Genomic DNA, 27,141 nt, shown 5'->3' on the forward strand with positions numbered 1-27,141 from the left:
AAATTCTAGGGGAATCAGTATCCCTGACCTCAAGCAATACTACAGAGCAACAGTGTTAAAAACTGCATGGAATTGGTACAGTGACAGGCAGGCGGATCAATGGAATAGGATTGAAGACCCAGAAATGAACCCACACACCTATGGCCACTTGATCCTCGACAAAGGGGCGGAAAACATCCAATGGAAAAAAGATAGCCTTTTCAACAAATGGTGCTGGTTCAACTGGAGGTCAGCATGCAGAAGAATGGAATATGTATTCTTTATCTTTATTGGTATTTTAGCCTAAGATTAGTCTTGAACTTGCAGTACTGGGGTTATAAATGCGTGCCACTGCATCTCGTTAAGAAAACCTGATTGTCATTAACTCAACCACTTATAACACTGTAAACACACCTGTGCTTGTGATACATTGTAGTGTGCTGGCCCTGGAACAGATTTTTCAGGGTCAGAGGAGACATCATAAGCACTTTTTTTGGAACTCAAAGAAAGAAATGGTGCATAGCAACCTATAAAAAAAACAAAAAACAAAAAAGTCACTGCATTGACACATAACATTAGATCAGAGAGATTTCTGAGAAAATATTCTCAAAACATAAATAATCATTTAGTATCCTCAGAATTAAGACTATATTTATTTTCAGAACTAAGATCTATTCATACAAGTTATAACACTTTTAAAATTCTCATGTAAGATGACAATTCTTAATATATCTATTAAATATGAGACCCTATAGGAGTAACCTTACTAAACAACAAAAATACAATTCTCTCTCTCTCTCTCTCTCTCTCTCTCTCTCTCTCTCTCTCTCTCTGTGTGTGTGTGTGTGTGTGTGTGTGTGTGTGTGTGTGTGTAGGTGTGCTGACTTGTAGATAAGTGTATGGAAAGCAGAGGTCAATCCCAGGTGCCTACTTCCATGCCTTTCCAGGGTATGCTTTGAGACAAGACTTCTCACTGATCCTGGAACTTTTCAAATGGTTATTAGACTAGCTTACCAGTGTAGCCCCTACTCCACTCTCTGGCCCTAGCCTACCCCTGCACTGGTTTACAGAACCACATGACTGTGGTTGACTGTAGGTGGGTGCTGAGATACAAACTCAGATGCTGATGCCTCTACAACAAGCACCTTAGCCACTGAGCTGCGTCTCTGGTCTTTTTCCTCTTCTAATCATATGTGACAGTTATATTTAGCTGATAAAACACTTTATCTACTAAAGGCCACTGATTTGTACTTTTAAATAGCAAATATCATATATATATATATATATATATACATATATATATGATACATATTATGTATGTAAATAAAATTATAGACATTGCTAAAGATGTATTTCAGTGATAGAGCACATACCTAGGATGGAGAGAGAAGAGAGAGACAGAGAGACAGAGAGACAGAGAAAGACAGAGAGAGACAGAGACAGAGAAAGAGAGGAGAGAGACAGAGAAAGACAGAGAGAGGAGAGAGAGGAGAGAGAGAAAGAGAGAGAGAGAGAGAGAGAGAGAGAGAGAGAGAGAGAACTGAGATGGAAAGAATTTAAACCAGATTGACGACAAATTATTGATGATGCTTTGGCACATAACTGGTGCTCAATAAATATTTCTTGATTGCCTAATTCTAAACAAAAGTTTGCAAATCCATGATATAAACTTCATTGGAACAAGCAATCACTGTACTAGACAAATCTGGATAGCAAATTTGGGTGGCCTACTAAGTTTATTTTAAGAAGGTATAAAAGGACACCATAATATATCCATTCTTCATATTATTGATGTTAGAATATATAAGAAATATGTGTGGTTTTAAACTCTGTATATAAAAGAAATGGGCAATGAAGAAGAAATCTAGTATTCATAAAATCTTCATTGTGTTTTCCAAAATTAATCACACAGAATCTTCTGTAACAGAGCTCAAGTACACATGGAGTTATGAATACAAGAAAAAACACAAAATGAAAACAATTGTAATGATAATTTCTACATAGAAAGGTCCTCTTCTGTTTTATTTGTGGCTGGGTACTAATGTTTACATGTTTCTCAGAATTTCCAACTGATCTGGTTTTCCACAAACATTGGATCTCAAGTGCTAAAACTAGAGTAATTCCATGCAACCAAGGTGATTGATGACTTTATCGTAATATTCTGCTATTGGAGTGCAGTGTGTGAAGGTGTGTCTCTGTATATTCAATTGTTAATTCTGTACTGGAAGAGAGTTAAATACTGGCAAGATCTTGGTATTGTTATTTCAATAGCCCATCATCTTTCTCATATCCTGTAAATATTTGTTCTTCCTTACCTGTGGATGGAGGGACCAGAGCAGGGTTGTAGGACTGGCCACATAATAGGGTATAATGGCAGGATTAGTGGGGTTAGCATAGTGGGGAGATTGCCCTAGCTGAAAGCCCTAAGCTTTAAAATATTGAAAAAGAAAAAACCCTTCTGTGTTGTTATTTATATCACTGGCAGGTATAAGATAGTCTTGCAAAATACTCTTTACAATCAACAATAAAGAATAACTGGTTTTCTATATTATACATTTTGTTAGTCATTTATAATACTGAATATTTTGTATACTATGTATTCTATAAGCCTGTGTGATAAAGTACAGTAAAAGAGAAAAACCTGATTTCAAAAAAAAATCACACACAATAAAAAAACAATCTGATTTCAAATGACATAGAAATTAAGTAAAGACAATTATCATACTATCTATGCTGCCAATGCCTAAGGTGCAAAATGAAGAGGGCTCCAGGGAATTCGCGTTAGTAGAGTTTGATATGGGGCATATAAATAAGCTGACATATGAAGTGGCACCTTATAATGATAAATCAAACTGACAGAAAAGAGAAATTAAGAGCATGGGATAAGAAAATATTTAAAAGGAATGAGTTCAGTTTGAGATATATTGAGTTTGATGTGCCAACAGCAAAAGATAAATCAAACTGGCATAAAGCAATAAAAGTCCATTCTACAAAAGAAGGCGTCCAGTATGTGATGAAAAGACAAGTTATGCGGCCACAATGACAGCCACAAAGCAAAGTGTGTTCTTCACATATAAAACAATGAGGTCATTGAAACAGGCATTCATCTGCAGGGCCACCAGTGTACACAGCAATCACATATGCATTAATTATCTGAACCTATGTTCCAACTGTACACTGTGATATATGCATTCCCTATTCTGCCTAGCTAGGACAATAAGATCATTCTTGTCAGCATAAACACAGGTGCATCCATAGGACCACTGATAATCTCCTTCCACCCTGTACTGGTGGCAGATAAAACTTCTCCTTCAAAGAAGAATTCTACAAAAGAAAATAATTAGGAGATGCTGTTGTCCAGTTCAGTTGACTGGCACATATTCCATATAGACAGCTAATGTTGGGTGCTGTTCACTTTGTAAGCAAATTTAAAACATAACGAAATACTCCTGATGCCATACCAAGATAGACATGTATTTTTAAAAGAACATGTTTTCTCGTGTGATAAGATGGCAGACGAGGATACCTGTCCTTGGGGAAATTTTGCTTTGGGAAGATATGTTTACTTCTCGGATTAGTTGTAAAAAAGCAAGACACGGCTCCTTTTTTTCCCTGTGGCATTTGAATATCCATTCCCTTCCCCACTCATAAAAGCACAGCAGCTCAGTCCTGATCCGCTAAGTTTGCAAATCTTAGGTAGTTTATTCCTCATCAAATGACCTAAAACCAAGCTATCAATTAGTATATTAAATAGGAAAACATGGAACTACTCTACTGGAGGTCTGGCTAAGTAAGATAAAGAGGAAAAAGGAGGCCACTAGGCTGAGAATATCCTAATGCTACAAAGACTGTTGCTTTTGTGAGGCTTGCTGTAACAATTAAGTTATACAAGGTCCCACCATCCTTCCTTCCCTCATCAGACTCTTAACATATACCCGATCTTCCACTGAAATAGATGGACACCTCTGCACAGTCCAGTGAATTACCTATTAAAAAGATGCATGAAATAGCATGGTAGCTGCTTTTAAATTATCTCAAGAAATCCTACAGAAAAATGCACAGATACACCTGTTCCATCAATTATAAACATGTTGCCCTGAATAGCATAGCGCATGGGTGCATGTGTACACACACACACACACACACACCCCTCCTCAGAGTTCCTAAGCACAGATTTTTAAACTTACTTCAAAGATGAACCAAATGTAATCCTTTAAGTTAGTATACGGGGCTAACTGCATCCTACACATCACCCTTTATTAACAAAAGCCATAGTGTTTTGGAGAAGGTGGGGTGTGTGTATGTATGGGGGGGGGGTTGGGGGTGTGTGTGGGTGTATGTGTGTCATAGAATTAAACTACTACCAAAAAAGTTACCGTAATCCAGAGGAAGGGAAAAGTAAGAATAGTCAGAGAATTTTATTTCAATTAATATCAAGAATAAATAGGAACAAAACAGAGCGGAGGAGGAGCATAGAACATTTGGGAACATGTATTAGCAGGTACAAAAGCACATACATGAAAAAGAATGATCTTAAGAATGTTATCAAGTTAGAATGGCTGAGCGGTAGGTCAAGTATAGGAGCACATACAGGTGTTTGGAAAGATCAGATTAAAGGGAACGTGAGACCAGGGATGAGAACAGAAAGAACTCTACTGCCATTAACGAGTTTAGATTTTTAACCCTGCTGTTACAAAAATATATTTTTGTTTTTCAAATAATGTATGTTTCTATAATGTATGCATAATATATAATGTCAAATAATGTATGTTTTAATAAATGAAAGATAAATTAAGATTCTGAGACAGAAACAACCTGCTACTGATTTAATTGAGAAAAATAATTAGGACTTGTATTAAGTTGTGTAGTTATGAACAGAGGGGAAGAATTTCTGAGAGATTGTGAACATACAACCAATAGTCTTAAAGGCCAAGAGAAATGGCCAGGCAAAAAAAGCAAGCTAGGGTTCTAAAGCTTAGATCAACCAGGCAAGGATGTCCATAAAAGTGACTGACAAATGCAGACTTTAAGCCAGTAGAAAACTTAGGGACATAAACCATTTCTATCTCTATAAAGGATTTCATTTGGGAGTGACTGGATATAAATAGTAACTGAAGTTATAAATATGAATAAGAAAGTGCAATGAGCAAAGCAACAAGAAAAAGATGTAAAGTTCAGTATCTTTTCATTTTAGCCATGCATGGTTAGTAGGAAATAAAAAAAACTGATTCCTTGCTTCAGTACTGTCTCATGTGTCAGGCACTGAACAGCAGGAAAAATGAACCAGAAAGCAACAAAGAAAGTGGTCAGCTGTACCAAAATAAAGGACGCAAAAGCATCATGAGTATGCAAAAGCATCACTGGTGTGCCCATTTCAGGTGGTCACAGGTAAACACTAAGATTCTGGGGAATAAATGTGAATAGCATCTCAACAGCTGTTGGCATAGGTACCAAAAATGCTGAGGACAGAGGCTGAAAAGATGTAAAATTTTAAATCTAAAAGACAGAAAGAATTTTACCATGTCCAGAGAAACTTCAACCATCCATAATGGAGCAGGGTACTTACCCCTGGAACTTTTGTAGGGGACAGGTAGTATTTTGTATCTACCCAAAAAAATGCAAAGAAAATCACTATAATTTGGGTTTACAAAAGAAACCACTATAATTTGGGTGGAATTAAACTCAAAAAAAAAAAAAAACAGAACTTTAAAAGCAGAAAGCAACTTAGAAATGTTTATTAAAAGTTGGACCTAATTCACAAACTGGGGTAAAACATGAGAAATGAGAAAAGCAATTAACTACTTAATTATCAGTCCCTAGGCCACCTCTGAAGACTCTAACTTTTCACAGAATGTAGAAAGAGGTTCTCAGCAAGTGCAAAGCCAGGGATGGTCAGATAATTTCTTTCACTCTTAAGAGGGACAAACAGGGGTTGGGGTGGAAAGGGTAGAGGTGTGGGGAGGAGGGCTACCTGTAAGTGATAATACAAAATAGAAACGTAAACAATTACATCGTAATAAATAAATCTGATTAAAGTGTGTGCAGAAGCAAGTACACAGACTTGTATTTCATACAGTCAACAGAGCCAAGGAATCAAAATTCTAGTTCTGGTATTGTCTCTGCCTGCGATGTGTGCCGTTTCTGAAAAGTGGTCCTTTTTGACTTTGTGTTTAACTCCTAAGGGCAGGCTGAAGGCGGGCGTCTGTCACAGGAAGCTGGCCATCAGCATCTTACCTGTGGCCCGCTGCTTAGGAAAAGGCACCTGGTAGGTCCCAGGACCCACGTGCTCCTCGGTGCCGCCCGGGTTGGCGAAGTCGAGGCAGCGGGGAGCACGGTCGTACATAGTGATGAGGGGCGGGGCTCACGGGGCTGAAAACTAGACGGGCGCTCGCAGGACGCCTGCGTCGTCCCTACACGCCGAGCCAGTGTGCGAGCTGCATGCTGTCGGGCTCAGTGGCGTCAGCTTTCCCGCGGGTCCTCTGGCACAGAGGTAAAGTGAGAGGACAGCAGCAGCCAGAGTCGCCGCCTAGCAGCGTTCAACTCAGCACTCGCGCGCCACAGCTGAGACGAGGCTCAGCCGCCTGAGCTTCCGGCTCTGGCTCCGCCCCTCCCGGAAGCTTTGGAAGGACAGAGGCGGAAAGGATGCTGGCCCGCAGGTGCATTTCCGGCCCTGGCCCCGGAGCATTTCCGGCCCAGCGCTCAGAGCTCAGAGCGGTCTTGGGGAGTCTCCCGGTCCTCTCTGTGCCGGGCAGGGCTGTGCTGCACCTCAGATCCACCTCAGCTCCCTGCTTCCTGTCCCAGACTACCTTCGCTGCACAGAAAAGCCCTAGGAACGCGTTAGAAGGAGGCGAATTAATGTGACCTTGTTTTGCTCTCCCTATAAATCAGGGTGACTGGAAAATAGGAAAACTGCGGGAGCCCGAAACAGGGTTTGAGGTCAGCAAGGTCGCCCTTTACTCCTGTTGCATAGGCAGTCACTGAATAAAGTCACTTCTGATTCTGGCCCGCAGCAATCAACATTTCTAAAGGAAACCTGGGAGCACAGAGGGTTAAGGGGAGTGACAAGAAATGGGAACATCAGAAAAGAATGCTTGTCTACTGAAGCAAGTTGCAAGGGCTGAAAGCTGCTCCTGCCGTTGGATACTGATTAATGGCAGCATTGCCTACAAACGAAGGCATTGAGAAAGCCCAAGCCACCCTCATTGAGCCGCTTGATCTTTAGCAACAGGAGCTGGAAAGTATCAAAATTCATCTCTATATGCTTTGGGTTGTTTTTCCACTAAGACATCTACACGGCTTCTAAGCATCCTTAAAAGCTTAGGCCAGTAGCTCTTAACCTTCCCGATGGTGCAATACAGTTTTGTAATACAGTTCTTTAAGTTATAGTGGCCATATACCATAAAAATATTTTCATTGCTACTTTCATTGCTATTTTCATTTTTATAACTAATTTTGCCACTGTTAAAGATCGTAATGTAAGTATTTTGGGAGATAAGAAATTGCCAAAGGGGTTGTGACCTACAGGTTGAGAACCGCTGACTTAGGTAATCCTTCCATGGCCCTGCCTTACCCACAAAAGAGCTACAATGCCTCAGTTTGTCACCAATACAAACTTAAATTCTAAAATTATTATAGTTTGCTACTAAGTTCTGGATTAATTATACCATCTCTGTTAGAATACTCTAAAAGTGTGTGGTTCCTAAGAATGAATCTTTTAATGTCTTCTACTAAATAGCTAGCTGAATCATTACTGACTTGAAAAGTACTTATTGACAATTATATAGTTCTCTTATTCTCCTAAGTTAACCTGGATACAAATAAAACTAAAGTACTTGTCCCTGGTTGTTCTCTAATTGGGAAAGATATGAATAGCCCAAGAACTGGGCAATCAGGGTGTACAGAATGGCAAGAGAATCACAGCCCTTGGGAATCTTCTTTGCAATGAATTGTTAAGCTTTTTTGTTAATTTTAGTGTTTCCTACATTCTTATAAAACTCATAAGTAGCTGGGAAGTGGTAACACATGCCTTTAATTCTAGCTCCCAAAAGGCAGAAGCAGGCAGATCTCTGAGTTCCAGACCATCCTGATCTACCAAGTGAATTCCAGGACAGCTAGAACTACACAGAGAAACCCTGTCTCCAAAAAATAAACCTAACAGTTCTCTCAATTAACATTAGTCTCGGTTATCTGGCAAGATCCCACTCAGAAGTCCTAGAATGAATGTGCAATGACCTACTAGGAAGAGTCACAGATAAAAGGAGGGAAAATTGTATCATTAAAAGCGATGTTTCCTTTAACCGCCTGTTGGACATTCCTTATACATCATGTGCTTTTGATCATAAAAAACAATATATCAATTCAGACACCATGATCATGCCAGAGTATAACATCCACAGCCTGGTTGTCCTATAGCAGTGGGTAGCTTGGCATTTGTCCAAAATTTGAAGAAAATACATAGGTAGTGAGACAAAGGATTTATTGAAATCTACGAACAGGGATGCTAGCAGGGGAGAGAGTGACAATGCTAACGTGAGTGTACGGAGGAACGCAGCACAGAGCAACACTGTGCAGCTGAGTGTCCCCCGTCCATTAGCAGTAGTGTCCAGCTGCACCAAGATCATCTCACAGTGCTTTTCATTGCACGTGATTAACACAGAGAAAGGGAATTTGGAAATCAGACCACATAAGCCATGATTTTGTTGGCTTCCTAGATTATTTTGTCCTCGCATGGCCAGCATGCCAAGGAATTGCTCAATGGTCCTATAGGGGGCAGGTTTTCTCCAAAGATAGCCTAGTTGGCCATTGCTCCCATGATATATGAGAATGAGTTACTCTGTAGACAGCCCTTACCTAAATGTTCTGATCTCAGCCTGTTTTCTTTGTCACATTGCTCAAAGTCTTGGGAAAAGAAAGGGTCATTTCAGGGTCATGGCATTTAAATGTCCTTCTGAGAGATGATTCACAAGCCCCATGGTTTCTGTAAACAAGGAGTTATAGTCATATCCTCCTCTGGCTGATTGCTGTCTTTAATGGCATAAATTACCCTTTCCTTGAGTAGATTTGGGGTTAGATTAGCAATAGAAGTGGTAGCGGGTTATCTGCCTTCTATGGGGCTTCAGTTTTTGACCATTGAGCCTTACCTAATTTAGGTAAATTCTTCATGGAAAGTAGTCTGATTTAGATAAATTCATCATGAGAGTGTGGGAGAGGCACCACCTCACACTCATTCACAAACCTGTTACAGGGAGCCTGTGCCTGAAGTACCAGCTTGTTGCACAGTGTTCCTTGCCTGTCCTGTCTCCTGGGTGAACATTTCCTCAAGGACTTCATAGGGATGAGTGGATGATCAATGGCAGAAATTCCAGACCCTTAATAATTTTGTAATGCTTGATCTCCAATAATTCTGAGTTCTCGTTAAGTCTTTATTTTTAGCATGGAAAAGAGTCTTCACTCTATATTTCCAGCAAAATTTCCTTCTTGTGGTTCAATAACCAGAGCACTATATAGCATTGGAGGATTAGAAAATACGCTTATATAAGAAAAGTAAATATTTTTAAAAGTCTCTCATTATGATGTTTCTTGAACAGTCCTCATTGAGTGTGCTACTTAAAAATGTTAATAGTAATTATTTATAAGCACGAAATAGATAATTTAGTCCATCCTTTCACAGTGCCTAAATCAAAAATGTTTAATAATAATTAGCAGCACTCTAGTTGACCGTGTCCACAGTATTAGTAAGAACTGTTTGGACTAAAATGTATCTGACCTTAGAATTTATGCTCCCTCCATTTCTACCTAATAACTCCTTTCAGAATAAATTCTTTAACAGAGCTTTACGCAAGCGTGGTGTCATGCACTTTTAATCCCAGGCTTCGGTAAACAGCGATGGACCTTTGTGAGTTCCAGGCCAAGCAGGGCTACACAGTGAAACCCCTTCTCAAGGAAATAAAAAGGGGAGCATAAGTTCAGCAGTTAAAAGCAATGACCTGGGGGCTGGAGAATTGGCCCAGTGCTTAAGAACACTGACTGTTCTTCCAGAGGTCCTGAGTTCAATTCCCAGCAACCACATGGTGGCTCACATTGAGATATATGCATAACCATCTGTAATAGGATCTGATGCACTCTTCTGGTGTATGTCTGAAGACAGCTACAGTGTACTCATATAAATAAAAGTACATCTTTTTTAAAAAATGAAGGAAGGAAAGGAAGAAAAAAAAAAGGATTTGTAGGACCTGCATGGAGACTCACAGCCACCTGAAACTCCAGTTCTGTGGTACCAGTGTCCTCTTCTAAGCCTCTGTCAGCAACAAGCATGCATGTAGTATACAGGCAAAAACGTTCAGGTAAAGCACTTACAGACATAAAACTAAAAATACTTTTTAAAAATGTACCAAAATCAGAATTTAATTAATAAAAAATTTCATGAAATCAACATGATTGTTTATCAAATATGCAGTGCAACTATGTAGTGAAGAAATATACAGGTTAATTTTTCTACATAAAATTTTGATGATTAATTAAGAAGTATGCTATATTAAGTATCGAATGAAAGCAAAAAAATTGTGCTTTAAATAGTCATTGAATACTTTATAATGTAATATGCCAAAATAATTTTAAAAATAATTTCATTTTTTGTTGTTGATTTGTTTTATTTTACTTTTTTGAGACTTGATGTTGAAATATTGCTAGGGTCGGCCTCAACTTATAATTTCACCTTCCGCCTCCCTGCTGCAGTGATTACAGATATACGCTGCCAAACCCAGTTTAAAACTAAATTCTTTAAGTCATTGTGACTTTAGTTTTCCATTGCTTTGCCTATTTGTAAAGGGGAATGAAACATTTTACATTTATCAGAGAGAGCGAAATAAACCCTATCAATGTTGCTGGAGGTGTGTTTCAATGATTGCAAAGTATGTTTCACATATTTTGTTTAATATAACATCTTATTACTCTACATTTCAGGAAAGACATTCAGAAATTATTTCTCTTTCTTTGTTCACTGTTCTTACCAAGCAGAATGTGAGCACTTGACAGGGAGAATGTATATCTTCCACCTCTCTTTACACCCTTTTCCACATTCTTCCATTATATCTTATGCTTTCTCACAACTCATGTATACATTGAGATACATGTATATCCAGGTGTTTGTTTAATACATAAGTGTCCTACGACCACTTCATGTGGACTATGCCAAGACTTAAATCTTAAATTCTTTTTCCTCTCTAGGAATCCTGATTCATTCTCTCTCTCTCTCTCTCTCTCTCTCTCTCTCTCTCTCTCTCCTATTTCTGTTCTAAAGAGCAAACCTCATCCCATAGATAAGGCTGTGAAACTCTTACATGGCTTCTCCTCCCACATGCAAACAACTGCCAAGTTCTGTTACTTCCACCTCTGCAGTCTTGCTAAAATCCACCTCCTCACCCCATTCTCACTGCCATTCTGTTAATGCTCTGAGACCTGCTGGGTTTCTTTTTTCTAATATCTCAGATGGAAGGCCTCCCTCCAGACTCTCTGACGCAGCTTCTCCCGCACAGTGCAGCTAGGTGAACCTTACCAAGGACGGTTTGCTGAACATCACTCCCCTGCTTGAAAATCTCCTGTGGCTTACCTTTAATAAAAGTAGCATTTGACCATCTAAACAATCCTGTTTACCTTTCTCCTCCTGTATTCCATTATTCCTCACCCACAAAATTGACATATTGGTCACAAATCTCTACGTTTGTTCACAAATTGAAACTGCACTCCTGCTACCATCCGTCTTTTATTGTTTTGTTTTATGGGTTATTTTTTGTTTGTTTTTTTCAAGACAGGGTTGCTCTGTAGAGCCTTGGCCGTCCTGGAATTCACTTTGTAGACCAGGCTGGCCTCGAACTCAGAAATCCACCTGCCTCTGCCTCCCAAGTGCTGGGATTAAAGGTGTGCGCCACCACAGCCCGGCACTGTCAGTCTTTTAATGTGAAGTTCTAGAAAGCATCATTTTCTATTCCCATTGTGCTTAGCATAGTACACTTTAAAGCGTACATTTTAATGTTTACTGAATGTGTGTTGAGAAGCAAAATAAAATACAGAGTGGAATAAAACCAAGCAATACTACTTCTGATACCAGCTTAGTATATATTAAATTTGATGAGACAGAGCTAAGACTTTAAAATCTGATAGACCATCAAAACATTACTAACCATTTTTCCCAAGAAAAGAATGAACTGGTTAGTTGATTGGTTTGTTTTTCTTTTTTTCAAGACAGGGTTTTGATATATATATAACATTTCTGAAGAAAGAAGGATGTCAAAATATATAGACTTTAGAATACAAAATGAAATTACTGAAAGAGATAGGTAACACCTAGCAAAATAAGAAGCAGTGATACAGGATACTTGATTGCACTGTGAACCCCAGTATTGTGCTATTTACTGAAGGGAGGGGGAACTGTTTCTAGTTGTGGTGTGGCTCAACCCTTAGCACGCGCCTTTTATCCCTCTAGCTGGAAAACAGACATCATGCCCTTAGTACACATGTTTAATTCCAGACAAAGTAGGTAAAGTTAGTTTGTAGAAGGGAGCACTAAGGTTTGAAGGTCCAGTCTCAAAAGATCAATCATGGTATGTACTCACTGATAAGTGGATATTAGCCTAGAAACTTTGAATACCCAGGACATAATCCACAAATTAAATGATGTCCAAAAAGAATGGAGGAGTGGTCCCTGGTTCTGGAAAGACTCAGTGCAAGAGTATAGGGGAATTCCAGAACAGGGAAGTGGAAAGGAGTGGGTGGAAGAATAGGGGGACGGAAGAGGGCTTATGGGACTTGCGGGGAGTGGGGACCCAGAAAAGGGGAAATCATTTGCAATGTAAATAAAAAAATAAAATAAAATAAAAAAAGTCTTGTCTAACTGAGTGGCAGACAGTGGCAAATCAAAGATTTGACAGAATAGGATATGCCTAACTCTGACGAGAAGAGAAGAAAGAGAAACTATTTAAGGGGCAAGAGAGAGAGAGAGAGAGAGAGAGAGAGAGAGAGAGAGAGAGAGAGAGAGAGGTATTGAAAAGAGGGGAAGGAGGCAGTTTTACCAGGACCATTTACAGAGACAGTTTGCAAAGAGAGAACAACCTAAATAGAACAAGTCAACAAATGAAAAGGAACCAGACGATTAGAAAAGATAGCTAGAGTTAGCTTGAGGTCAAGCAGAGCAATTCTGGAGAGGCCAAAAGAGAAGCCAGATTAAATCAGTCAGCTTGGAGAGGAGATTGAGACAGAAGATCTAAATTGAATCAGTCAGGCAGAAATCAGGAAGAGCAAGAAGGGGTGAGCTTATTGAGTGTAAGTCTCAGAGGCTGAAATTATTCTAGGCCTAGATAAGATTGTACAGAGGCTAGAAGCTTCAAACTAGGCCTGAGTTAGCAGGCAGAGGCAGTAAGCCTACAAAACAACAATTTCATCTGAGGGAATAACATTACGTTTACAAAACAGATCTGGGGAGTTTTAAGGACAGCACAATAAACTTTGAAGCTAAAGATGATGCTCCAGCTGTACAACGTGTAGATATCTGAAGGAACAGCAAACTATTGCTGAGACTCAAGTTAGCCTGAAAGAACTGGGAATGAATATGTCATCATGTAGAGTGAGAAATATAAAAATATCAAATTGGTAAAGAAGAAATCGTAGACTTAAAAGATAAGTCCAAAATAACTAATATTCATTTGTAGGGGTTGGTTTTGATGCTTTAATTGGGACTCTACATGTGAACACTGAAGATCCTGTTCCCTAATTGGTTCTTGGCTGATCAATAAAGATGTTGTGGCTAATGGCTGGGTGAAAGAGGTGGGACTTCCAGGTTCCCGCAGGCAGGCTAGGAGAAGCAGAAGGGGAAAGGAGATTCGCCATGCTTCAGAGGGAGAGAGGGCAACCAGCCATGTGAGATCTCAGGTAAAGTGGCCATTGGCCAATTCCCCAACTAGGCCTGGGGTAACAGGCAGGAGATTGAAAACATAACTAAGCTAAGGGGAGATTTAGGGTGCTGAGCAAGGAGAAGATAACCAGGCAACTGAGTTGAGGGCAGATTCAGAGGTGTTGAGCTGGGAGTGAAGGTAAGGGTACGTCAGCTTAGAAGTGTGCAGTCATTGAGTTAAAAGCATATTAAAAATAAGCTTTGTGTGTGTGTGTATGTGTGTGTGTGTGTGTGTGTGTGTGTGTTTCATCTACAAATCCAAGGGAACCTGGGTGGAGGCTGATAGCTCAGTCCACCTGGAGCTTAAATCAGGGTATAGAAACTATACACTATATCCAACAAATAGACATTTGAAACACAGAAAAGGTCATAAAAATGAAGTAAAACCAAGATGCACAAGATTTTTGACCTCCACATGATGTCACATATGCATGTGCTCACACACACACACACACACACACACACATTAAACAAAATGTAATTTAAAATTTTAATGCTATAGCACAAAATACTCTACAATATACACAAGTACATAAGCATAAGTTTTATTTCTGTTCATCCAAAACATTACAAACGAATAAGAAAAATGCATCTTAATAAAGTGAAGCCTTCAAGACAGAACACTGTGTAGGCATTTTAAAGATTTAACATTCCAGTTAATAATCTTAATTCTCATGAGATACTGTTGAGGGAAAATATTCAAAAATATATGATACCATTTTTTTCAAACTAAGAAGTCTAAAAACATCTATAAATATCAAATATAAAATATAAGCATGTGGAGAATATAGATGGGTGTATGTATGTTAAGCTATTCGTATAAATTTGCTAAAATGGAGAGAAGATGTGTGCAGGAGAAGAATCTGTGCCACATTTTTACATTATTTGTAAAATAAGAGAAATGTTTACATGTTGTTCAATAAAATTTAATGTGTAAAATTTTGCTGGAAGGAACAAAATGGAGAAAGAGAGCCATTGGAGCTGTGAATATGACATCATTATCTTGTTGGAATAAATGTTGTGAAGCAAGGACACAGTCATACTTAAGTGAGGTGGAGATCAGTGAGGAGCAGCCAGAGTCAAGTACAGTGTAGTTCCATGAGGAGCAGACAGAGTCAAGTGAGGTGGGGTTCTGTGAGGACCAGTAGTGTTGCACGTGCAGACATGTGGTCTGCAGTACATGGGAGAAATAGTCACATCCCACCCTATTCATGTGAGACCCAAGTGAAAAACTCAAAGATAAGTGAAGTCCACACTAATTGGAGGCACAGCTACATGTGCTCCAAAAGGAAAGATGTGGCAAGGCAGAAGGAGAGGGTTTAGCACAAAACTTGGGATCGTGCGGCATATCTAAGTTATGAAGAAATTAGTTAAGTGAATTTCCAGAAGTATCTTGGAAAATGCAAATATAATATTTTTCTTACTAACTTTGGCTAAAATCAATATTTGTCGTAAGTCATCTCTTGGGAGAAATAGCAGCTGCTGGCCCTTCTAGTGTGTGACCTGTGGATGCAGGGTTGGAAATCAAAGCAAATGCGACCACTTCATCACTGGCTTCCTAAAGACTGGGTCTTTCTGGGACGTGAGCTCCAATTCAGTTCACTGGAAATTTATCTTTAAAAACCACATACAAGGAAGGCATTACAAATGCACTGGTGTTATATGACATTACCAAATGTAACGAATTGGTAATGACAGTAATAGCTGTTCTTAGAAGTGTGAAGGGATATCATCACATGCTACTTTCCTTCTAAAGAAATAAAGACTAAACAGAGCATTTTTAAAAAGAATTGTGCATAGTTTTTAAAAAATATAAATTGGCAAATTTGACACTTGGAAATTCAGTATATTAAATGGGTATATACTTTGAGTATTGAGTTCAAATCTCATGTGGCTCAACTTAAAAATTTTGAACCAAAAATTTAGTCTACTCATGGTATTTTTAAAAACTACTCTCTTGCATAATGGTCCCACAGGGACTTATTATAGCTTCAGAAGATAGACAATGGTTGGCATTCTATCTCAGTACTGTACTATTTTTACTAAATATAAGAACCTATTTCTTTCTGTTACATATGTACAGCATATTCAATCAGTTTATGATTCTCACTGATTTAATAAGTCATCCAATTATAATCTGTTTTTTAAAGGTCAAGTTAGAAACTGTTAGGAAGGAAATCTTGAACATGTTGTACAAGTAAGCCATTCTCAAAACAAATATATATATATATATATATATATACATACATACATACAAATATACAAATATATATATATATATACATATATATATATATATATATATATATATATATATATATATATATGGTATTGCTTACATGAGGCATGAATACTACTCAAGTTCATGGGAACAGAAAAGTGTAAGGATGGTTGCCAGGGACCAGAGAGGATAAACCTGAGAATTATTTAAGGGTTAAGACATTTCAGTGTGGCCAGGCAGTGGTGGCGCACACCTGTAATGCCAGCACTTTGGGAGGCAGGGGCAAGCAGATTTCTGAGTTCGAGGCCAGCCTGGTCTACAAAGTGCATTCCAGGACAACCAGGGATATACAGAGAAACCCTGTATTGGAAAAAAAAAAAGACACTTCAGTGTGTAAGGAGAAAATCTTCTGCCGGTTGTGGTGGCGCACGCCGGAAGGATTTGCTGAAGGAGGAGAAACTCTTCTGGAGATCATTGTACAAGAATTTGAACATACTAAACATGCTGAGCCATACGCTTAAATGTCTGTCATGTAATTAGCATTACTACAAATAGAAATAACTACCTTATGTTATATACATGATTTATGAACTCCCACAGATATAAGAAGAAGAAAATGTTGATAACATATCTTTTTACCTAGGTATAGAAAAATTCAAATAAATTCAAAGAGTAACAGGTGTCTGTTGATTATCTACTATCAAAAACCTTATCAAGTATGGGAAATAGTTCATAGATCCATAGACATTAATAGACAGTTGTTGGCACAAATTCTAAAGGCATACACGATTCAATGTCAAGAAACTAGTAAAAGCCATAGAATGGCAAATGATGACGATTTAAATGGAAATTAAACCCAAACAGGTCTCATGATGAACATAAATGGTGTCCATATGACTTGTGCATATAACTGGGTAGCTGCACACTTTTTATTTTATAAAGCTAATTCCTTTAAAACAATTTAACCTTTCACAAGAAATGTGATGCTCTTACACAGCTGGAGTGTTTGTTTGTTTTGGCTTTGGTTTTGTTTTTTAGGTACTCAAATTTATCTAGTTTTGCTTCTACCTACAAGGATCTTCTTGATCTTCTTTTTGTTTGTTAATTTGTTTGGGTTTGGGTGGTCGGATGGATGTGGATTAAGACAGTCTCTCTTTGTAGATCTGGCTGGCCTGGAACTTACTATACAGACCAGGTTGGCCTGGAACTCGGAGATGCACCTGTCTCTAGAGTACCATGATTAAAGACATCAGCCACCACACCCGGCTACCTATGCTTTCTTTTTTTAAACATGAAAACCAGGTTTTTCAAAAGTAATCAAACAAGTCCAAATTTAAACAAACCCAAGCCTAGACAGAGGATGAAAGCTTTGTGTCAATTTTAGTTGCTAGAAAAATAAAACAAATGTTTCCCTTCCCCCTGTTTCTCCATCTGTAACCAAGTACCAATTTTTCTCTTCCTATACACACAAAAAAACTGATTCCAGTGGTCTCAGGAAATGGCCTAGTCACTGTAATGAAGTCAGAGAACTCAACCTCCCAGCTATCTTCTTTCCTGTCATCAACCATCAACCACCAAGAATCTCATGACCTAGTGATCTTCAACCCACCTCACACTATATTTTTATTACTTTACATGAATACAATCCAAAAATAGGTCATGCTCAATAAAGCACATCTTAGAACTATGTGGATTGTACACACTAATTCCTAGGGACTGAAATATACTCTTGCAGAAATATCTCATAATTCTGTTTTCATTTTTGTTCTTGTAATTTTTCTTTCTTTAGTTTATAACCTTTACCATTAAAATACTTGCAAATGAAGGAAAACATCACCCAACAAAACTAACCATACCCTAAATTTACACTATACATCAGACAAATAAATTTCTAGATCTGTTGTAAACATTCTAATATTCTACAAACTAAAACACTCTTTAAAACCCACAAGGATTTCTTTTTAGTAAAGATCACTAGATGGCACAATTTCACCAATTTAGGCTAATAAAATTTCACTCTTTTATTAAATTTATATAAAATAACTTAGATTTATAATTTCATCTAAGCAATTGAAATTTATATAACAATTTTTCAAGCTATCAAGGATACATAAAGATCCTGTCTCCCAAAGAACAGCAACAACAAAAGCTTTCTGAAGCAGTATGTCCATTCTTGTGGCCTATGTGATCTCCACACTGGCTTACTATAACCAGGCCAAGAAGATACAGAAGGTGAAGATGCCACCCATTAACTGCATCTTCAGATACTTGCAAACTCTCAGATCTGGGTGAGGCTTTACAAACAGGGGAATGTGTGGATTGGTTCTGATAAATGCATTAATCTCACTTAAATGATGCAGAAGAGATTCAACTGAAAACAAATTCAAGAAAAGAACTGCACTAGGTCATGTTAAGAAGACTGTATTTCTCTGCTATAAAGTTTTCTATCATAACTAATCAAAGCATTGAGAAGTTGAGAATGAACTACAAAGAATATGGGTCTTTTTTCCACAGCCCTTGTGCTTACCAGGTAACAGTAAATACTGTCATATTGCTTTTAACACAATTTTTAAAAATATAAGGGCTGAAGAGATGGTTCAATGGTTAAAAGCACTTGCTGTTCTTGAAAAGAACCCAAGTTCTATTCCCAGCACCTATATGACAGATCACAGCCATCCATAATTCCATTTGCCCCTCTTCTGACCTCTCTCTGGCACCATGCATGCACATGGTATACAGAATAATATGCAGTGAAGACACTCATAAACATACAAGTCAAATAGATCTATAAATAAAAATAATGAGGTTTAAATTATTTAAAGTTATTGACAATATATTTCAAATACTCCATGTTGATAGTCTTATTCTTGAATATAAAAGTGGCCATTCTAAAACCAGATGAATAATTGAAATAATTAAAAAAAAACCCAGGCATTTCTTTGTAAGAGTTTGTTAACTGTTAATTTGTATCAAATATACATTTCAATAATATTGACATATCATAAAGACTATAATATAATGATGTAGAATAATGATACCATTGATAAATGCTTACAACACAGTGTTAGGAGTAAGAGCCTAGAAGCCTGGATTATTTTTTGCCTTACTGCTTAAGATATTTATAACCAAATGTGACCTAAATTTTTTCATATTTAAAAATTAAAAAGAAATAGTGCATAGATAACGGAAAAGGATAGAGGTTGACCAGATTTCATATTCATTTGATGTTTAATTTGTTATAAGTATCATGTTTATAGGAAAAGTCCCAGATCTGTCTAATGTGTTTTCTATCACTTCATTTCTTGGAAGTATTTATAGTTCAGAAAGTTTAACTGCTCTTAGGCTTCATTTTGGCACAGAAATCAGTGTCTGCCGAATAAGGAGGTGATATACCTCACCTGGACCAAATTCTGCCCTGCCTCCTGCTCCTGACTGATCCTTCCTGTGGCTACGGTAAACACTGTCAGCTGGGGCAGTCAACACTGCTAAGTCCTTGCTGATAAGGTTGTTAGAAGCCAAGTCCCAACTTAGATAGATACTCTGGCCTCTTGAAAAGTTCTCTTGTTCTGAGGAAAGTCCTTACCTAGCACAAAGGAAACTGATCCTAAAAGGTCACCTATGAAAAGGGGAATGGGAACAATTACAGTGTGTCATGAGCTAGAATTTTTCAAGCCACACTAGACAACAATAAAAAGACAGACTGTCTTTACACCCCAGACCACTAGACAAAGCATGATAGTAGAAAGAGGGGAAGAGAAGAAAATGGAAAACTCTACAGAAGAACTTTCCAGCAGAGTTAGAGACCACTGAAAGTTGCTGGCTCAGTAGCCATGCTAAGTGGACAGGTTCCTTATAGCAAGTTGTGCCCAAACCCCTAGGATAGCGTGCCTATAACAGCTGTGCTAAAATTCTCTCTGAATCTGCCAGAATTCTCTTAATTCTTACATGAAGACCTGTGATATAAGAGCAGTTGTAATGCTGCTCTGATCTATCAACCCAACATGGTCCAGTTTTCTTGTTAAGATCCTTTATCCCAATAGCATGGAGAAACAGGGCTCTTCACTCAAATGCAGGTTTAACATTATGGTCTTTTTCAAAATTTTTTCTTTTGCAAAATAGTATTTAACCAATATCCTAGGCAACATGTACAATGTATTGTGGAGGATAAAAAAGAACATAGAGTACTCTTCAGAAAATGGCATTCTTTAAAGGAAGCATTATAAAGTAGGCACATAATGAGCAGTGTGTCTTACTCCCCAGTGGTTCCATTTCATCCCTGAAGACTAACTGAGCAAATTACAATAATTCATCCCCCTTGCCAGGGATGACTTGTTCAGCACAAGGCAACTGCAGCTGTGTTAGGCCTGCCTAAAATAGCCACCACCCCAAAGATGCCCATTCCAATTCCCCAAAAGCTATGAATTCAATGGCTGGGATAAGTTTTAAGGCACAGTTAGCCTTAAAGTAGGAGAAGAACTGGCCGAAACTAATCCTATCACACAAGACCTAAAGAGTAAAAGGACTCTTTAGCTGAGGCAAGACACTTGAAAAAGAATTCAAAGCAAGCCCTTGCTGACTAATATAGGCACCCCCTGGAGCTGCCTTCAGTAACTCACAGCTGACAATAAGTAATGAATCAGGGAAATCAGTCTACACAGGAAAGGGGAGAGGATGGAGGAAGATGAGGGGGTGGGGTGAGGAGGTAGGGAGTGGGGAGTTACCAACACTTGGTTGAAATAGAAATCAGTTCTTCAGTCTACCAGACTGAAGTCCAAGCCAGCCCAGCCCACACTTTGACATAGTGAGAGGAAGCTAATTGAAGCCCCTTGTGCTTCTGACCCACAAAACTAGGAGATAATAAATGAATGCTACTATTCTTTGCTACTAGATTTGTGATCATCTGTTACATGCATGGTGGTTTTCTTTCCTACTTCATTGCTAAAAATGAAATTGCAAATGAAAAGTGAAATAAATCCCATGTCAATTGCTACTTCCTTTGCTATAGCAAAGACTTAGAATAAACTTAATTATCCATCAGCAAGTGATATGTTAAAACAAAAGTGTGTGTGTGTGCGTGTGTGTAAAACAAAATACCATGCAGCTTTAAAGGAAAATGAAATCATAAAATTTACAAGAAAATGGATGGACTTAGGGTGTATCGCATTAAGTGAGGTCATACAATCTCTGAGAAAAAATGCATTTTCTCACTCTTATGTGCAATCTAGCTAATAAGTGTGTGTAGTAAACAAATGTATGTGTGGGTACAGTATAACATGTAGAAAGGAGAACAAAAAAGGTTAAATATTAGGAGATGAGGAAGGACAGAATGCAGGAAATGAATATGAGCTATGGTGCTATAAATTTATAAATGTTTTCTAGCTCTAACTCTATCATGGATTGTTTTTAGTGTTGTTGGTTGATAAAAGCATAACATGTATTCAATAGTGAAGGTATAGAATCCAATGTGGAGTTCCACAACTTCCATTCCAAATGTCTACCCTAACCTCATAGATATTTATTGTTGTATAGACTTTGTATATAATTATTACTTTGCAAGGAGTTCTGGGGAAGTTATATTTCTAAGCATGATGATATTGTATCATAATCTTGGGGGAAAAATAAATAAGAAGGACAATGAGCCTCCAGATACAATGTCTCTGTGCTCTTTGGGTGTTGCTGTGTCTGGACTTAATGACTAGACCTGACTTGGGTTGGAGAGGATTGTGTCCATAGAATCCCTAAAAGCTGGAGCACCCTTATAGTGGAAAATAAACTGTTTTTGGTGATACCACCTACGGCACAAATAAACTAGAACCTGAAGGAAATCTGTCATCTGCCTGCCACTAAAAGAGATTACTCTAAAGCCTGCCATGTACCCAGGACTATGACACAAAAGAAATTTAAGGCTTAAACCAGTTATGGGTCAAGATTCCTATAATTTGATGACAAACATTAATGTTGGACATGGCAACTTACACCTGAAATCAACGTTCTTGGGACTTTTGAGCAACAGGATTACTCCAAGTTCAAGGCCAGTATGGATATAGAGAGTTGTAAGCCAACCTGGGCTTACAGTAAAAACCTGGCTCAAGGGAGAGAGAGGGAGCAAGGAGAGAGAGAGACAGAGACAGAGTCAGAGGGAGGGAGGGGGAAAGGGAGAGGGAAGCAGAGAGAGACACAGAAACATACACAGAGACAGACAGAGACAGAGACACAGAAACAGAGACGGAGGGGAAAGAAAGAGGGAGAAGGAAGGGGGGAGGGGAAGATAGAAAGGAAAATGGAAGGAAAGAGACCAGGTATGTTAGTATGTGTCTGAAATCCAAGTGCTTGGGAGGTAGATAAAAAAGAACCAGGAGTTCAAGGCCACCATAACTAGATAGCAAACATCAACCTGGGTTACATAAGACTGTCTCACCCTCATCCTCTCAAAATAAATTAATGAATGAGTCCATTGACTGAAAGCTAGTATAATTATATTACAAACATATGTTAGGTAAAAGAACTAAATACTAAAATCAGAAGCTTGAAACGATAACAACATGAGTATAGCTTAGGAGAAAGTAAGCTAGCAAGCAAAGGCCCTGCACTCCCTCCCCTCAAAAAACCTGTTTAAAAACATCATGGTCCCTCAAACTGGCTACTTATCACCCATATAACATAGGGCAAATCCTGCAGTTTCATTGATCTTTTACTCCTGGATTAAAGAAGGGGAAGTGATAATAACCAATATTACTGCTCTATTGTAATGACTGAATCTGGTTTTAAAAGAGTAAGGTTATGTAGCACAGGGAGCATCTAAACTCCAGAAGTCACTCAAGTCTCCAATCAGAGGTCACAAATACAAATCAAACATTGAGCAAGAAAGAAAGATAGATACATGGGATAAATGTTAAGAAAAAATGTAAATCTTTTAAAAATATATATATAGTAAAAGATAATTGTCAAAAAATTTTAGATATTGGAGCTAGATAGTATAATATTATTATATCATCTACTATTATTACATTTTTTCCTACTTTCATTGTTACTTAAAATGGCTCAATGCCTAGTAAAGTACATAAATTTATCAAAAAGTATGGATATTTAGTATGGATACTAAATACCCACAGAAGGAGATACAGAGACAAAGTGTGGAGCAAAGTCTGAGGAAAAGACCATCCAGAGACTACCCCACCTAGTGATCCATCCCATATACAGTTACAAAACCCAGACACTATTATCGATGCCCACAAGTACTTGCTGGCCAGAGCCGGATATAGCTGTCACCTGGGAGGCTCTGCTAGTACATGACAAATACAGAGGGGGGACACTTTCAGCTAGCCATTGAAGTGAGCACAGGTTCCCCAATGGGGGAGCTAGAGAAAGGACTCAAGGAGCTGAAGGGGTTTGCAGCGCCATAGGAGAAACAATGATATGAGCCACCCAGTACTCCCAGAGCTCCCAGGGACAAAAACAACAACCAGATATAGTACACGTGGTGTTATCCATGGCTCCAGATGCATAGGCAGCAGAGGATGGCCTTGTTGGACATCAAAGGGAGGAGAGGCCCCTGGTCCTGGAAAAACTCGGTGCAGCAGTGTAGGGGAATACCAGGATAGGGAAGCAGGAGAGGGTGATTGGGGAACAGGGGGAGGGAAGATGGGGACTTTTGGGGAGGGAGGACTAGGAAAGGGGGAACTATTTGAAATGTAAATAAAGAATATATCTAATAAAAAAGAGTTTCTTCAGAATTAAAAAAATAAAATATCAATACCTGGTTGAATTGAAAGAAATCAAAGATTATATAAATGAAATCTCTGTGATAATGTGCAGAATTTCTACCTAGTCTTTTATCTCTCCAGTTGAAGGGATGAGATGAGATCCATACACAAGCTCTGTGAAGAGATGGCATGAGCTGAGCCCAGAGTGTTTCTCTGTTCTAACTATCCCTAAACTTAGGCCTGGAAGCTGCTAGCCTCCATACAATCTAATCTTCCAAACTGACTGGTTCAATCTGGTTTCTCTTGGCTTCTGACTGAATTGCTTTGCTTGGCTTCATGCTAATTTTGGCAATATGTTCTAATCTTCTAGTTCCTTCTTATCCTCTTGCTTGTATTGTCTTCACCTGTGTCTAACCAGTAAAATTTTTCCGGTAAAACTGACATACACCATACCATCGCCACCTTCTTTTGCCCTATGCTGCTCTTAAGTAGCCTCCTTAACAGCCTTCCTGGGCTGTTCTGAGAGTTGGGCAAATCCTCTGACTCATTCTGCCAAATCTTTCTCTGATTCATCACTTTGTCTGCCCCTCAACTAGACTTTGAATAATGGTTGCTTCCCTCTACAAACTAAGGGTTTGTAGATTCATTCTTAGGGATTAAAGGTATGTACTAAGAGTGTGTCTATATTCCAGCCAGATTATACTATAATCTAGAGCATGTCTGCATTTCCACTGGAGAGCATAAACCTAAAAGATCATTCGATATGATCCCTTGACAGAGCAGGGATATTGCTAGATTAAAATTCTTCTATAGTACACATAGTTGGAAATTTTAAGGTCATTCAACAAAACCAATGTTTGGTTTTATACATGAAACCTTAAAATGTTGCCAAATCTTTTAGAACTTTGGAATTTTGTAGACAGTTCTATAAATCATAACACGAGTGACAGTCCCTGTTGTAGTACAGATTTAGAAGTGACCATCAAAACATGTATTAGTGATCACTCAAAATGAGTGAGTAGATGTACTTACAGACAAAAACACATCAAGACTGAGCTTTTTCAGGTGGATCTGTAGGAGCCTGTGAAAGAAAATAATAAAATTAGTTAGGTATGTGGCCATATGGGATTAGAGTTAAAATAACTCAGCTAAAAAATATAAGGATGGAATATTGAGAAGTGCTTCTAAAGTAAGTGGAGAGATGAGTAGAAGAGAGATTTTAGTATCACTGAAGAATTTAATGCATTATTTTATCCCAGGAAAAATCATTTGAGTCTGGAGGAGAAAAGGGTAGGACTGGCAGAAGCCAAACTATAGAGGCTTGCACAGTAGGAAGGATACTTCATCTTCTCAGACAGGAGGGAGGAAGTTAGGATAAGTGCAGATGTTTTTCACAAAGAAGATTTGCAAATGTAGGCACAGGAGACTAATAATACAACAGCAGGGTGCCTAAACTCAAGAGAAGTGATTACAGAGAAGAACAATGCTGAAGAGATTTTTCTAAAGCACAGAATTATAGAATCTGAATAGCTGTTGTGTCCAGGAAATGGCTGATACACAGACCTCAAAAGCAGCTGTAAGTAAAACAATTTATACAGTTGTCAGTGCAGAATGCTCTAGTTTGTGATCTTGTTAATCACGAAGATTCAAGGAGAAAGACCACTGCCCCAAACTATCATGGCCAAATTAAAGCAAGCTTTTTTTTTCCTTTTTATTTTCCTTTTTTACTTATATACTCATGTTGTCTCTCCTTAAGGCAAGGTTCAAGAAATGGACATAGGGAAGGTAAGGGTTTTTATATTCAAGAGTAAGCAGGCAAGTAGGCAGGGTCACAGAAGCAAAATATAAGCATAACAATTTAATGACAAAAACGTCAGGTGCAGGGATGGACTGGCATGCTTGCAAGGTGGTCAATAACAAGGCAGTCATAACAAGTCAGTCCTAACAAGGTGATCATAAAAGCATGGCCATAACAATGTGATCATAATAACCTTTTTGAAACAAAGGCATGGTTGTCATTTCCTGGAACATATAGTATCAAACCATTTGTACTTAAGGTTATAGGCTGGGCATAGTCAGTCCTTAAGAAACAACAATGAATATAATTTGTTTTTACCATAAGATGGCTTTTAAGACTAAAATTGAGGCAGGCTAATTTATCAATCCTACAAAAGTTTAAATGTTAGGTAAAGTAAATATGATTACCCCAACAAAGTTAAACTGTGTTTTTTTCATTGGATCCATTTGAAGATAAAGTTATATGAATAATAGCATTTCTATCAATTCAGGAGGCTTTCATTATACTCTATGGAATAGATTTGCATAGCTAATAACAAAAAAAATGATGAAGGTATTGATTGGCCAACCATTTGAGAGGATGGTTCAGACAGACATTATTCCCCTGGATCAAACCCAAGACCTCATTCTGCCTCCTTCAGCCCTTCATCCTTTAGTCCCTTGATATACCTTTCATGTATGTATGTATGTAATGTATGTATGTATATTGTTTTAGGATGGGTGTTGGCGGTGATGGTGATGGTGGTAGTGGTAATTCATGTTTTCTTGTTCTGATTCAGTTTTGTTTGTGTTTGTCCATATTTGTTTGTTTTGAGATAGGGTGTTATGTAGCCGAACATGACCTTGAATTCATTATGTACTCAGTATATACTCAAGGCTGTCCTTGAATGAGACCTGAAACTCTTGATTCTACCTCCTTAATATATGTTTCTTAGCATGTCAATGCACTTATGTAACCAAAGTAAAATGACAAAAATCAGGAGGTTTGTCTCTGGGCATTATTATTTAATATGCAGTAATTTATACACTTTCCCCATTTCGCATATGTGTGTGTGAATATAACATACACACATTTCATACATGTATATGTGAGCATACATTCTATATAACCCATCCATTTTGACCATATGCTCTCTTGGCCCTCATTTTATTGGTGCCCTCTTTTGTCTCTCTTGGTGCCCTCTTTTGTCTCTCTCATCTCTTCCTCTCTTGCTCTCTCTGTCTCTTCTCATGTCCCAGTACAGTCTGCTGGTCATGTTCAGTATACTGCTTTCTCTCCTTTCTCTGGACTCTTCCAGATGCCTCTGTCTGTTCCATCCCTCATGTCTATAATAGAAACCTCCTCCTCAACCTTACCAACACCAGTCATGTCCTCATTTCATTCTCTAAGGATCAATCACTCTACAGTGCTAGAGTTTCAACTGAATGCCTTCCATATGCTAGGAAATTCTTTTAGCACTGAGCTACATCTCCATTCTAGGGTTGCTCTTCATGTT

General features: G+C 38.3%; 1 protein-coding gene across 1 annotated transcript in view; it reads right to left on the minus strand.

Moving 5' to 3' along the window:
* Stpg2 (sperm tail PG-rich repeat containing 2) overlaps window positions 1–6,526 on the minus strand; it is a 499,721-nt gene extending 493,195 nt beyond the window's left edge. Inside the window, exons 1-2 of the mRNA XM_052178828.1 lie at window positions 6,214–6,526; window positions 394–506 (exon numbers count right to left, since the gene is read on the minus strand). Of these exons, the coding sequence (XP_052034788.1) occupies window positions 394–506; window positions 6,214–6,322 (222 nt within the window). The 5' untranslated portion in view covers window positions 6,323–6,526. The remainder of the gene's footprint in view (window positions 1–393; window positions 507–6,213) is intronic.
* Between the last annotated feature and the right edge of the window lie 20,615 nt (window positions 6,527–27,141).

This window comes from Apodemus sylvaticus, chromosome 4 (genome assembly GCF_947179515.1).
Source record: "Apodemus sylvaticus chromosome 4, mApoSyl1.1, whole genome shotgun sequence".
Classification (NCBI taxonomy): Eukaryota; Metazoa; Chordata; class Mammalia; order Rodentia; family Muridae; genus Apodemus; species Apodemus sylvaticus.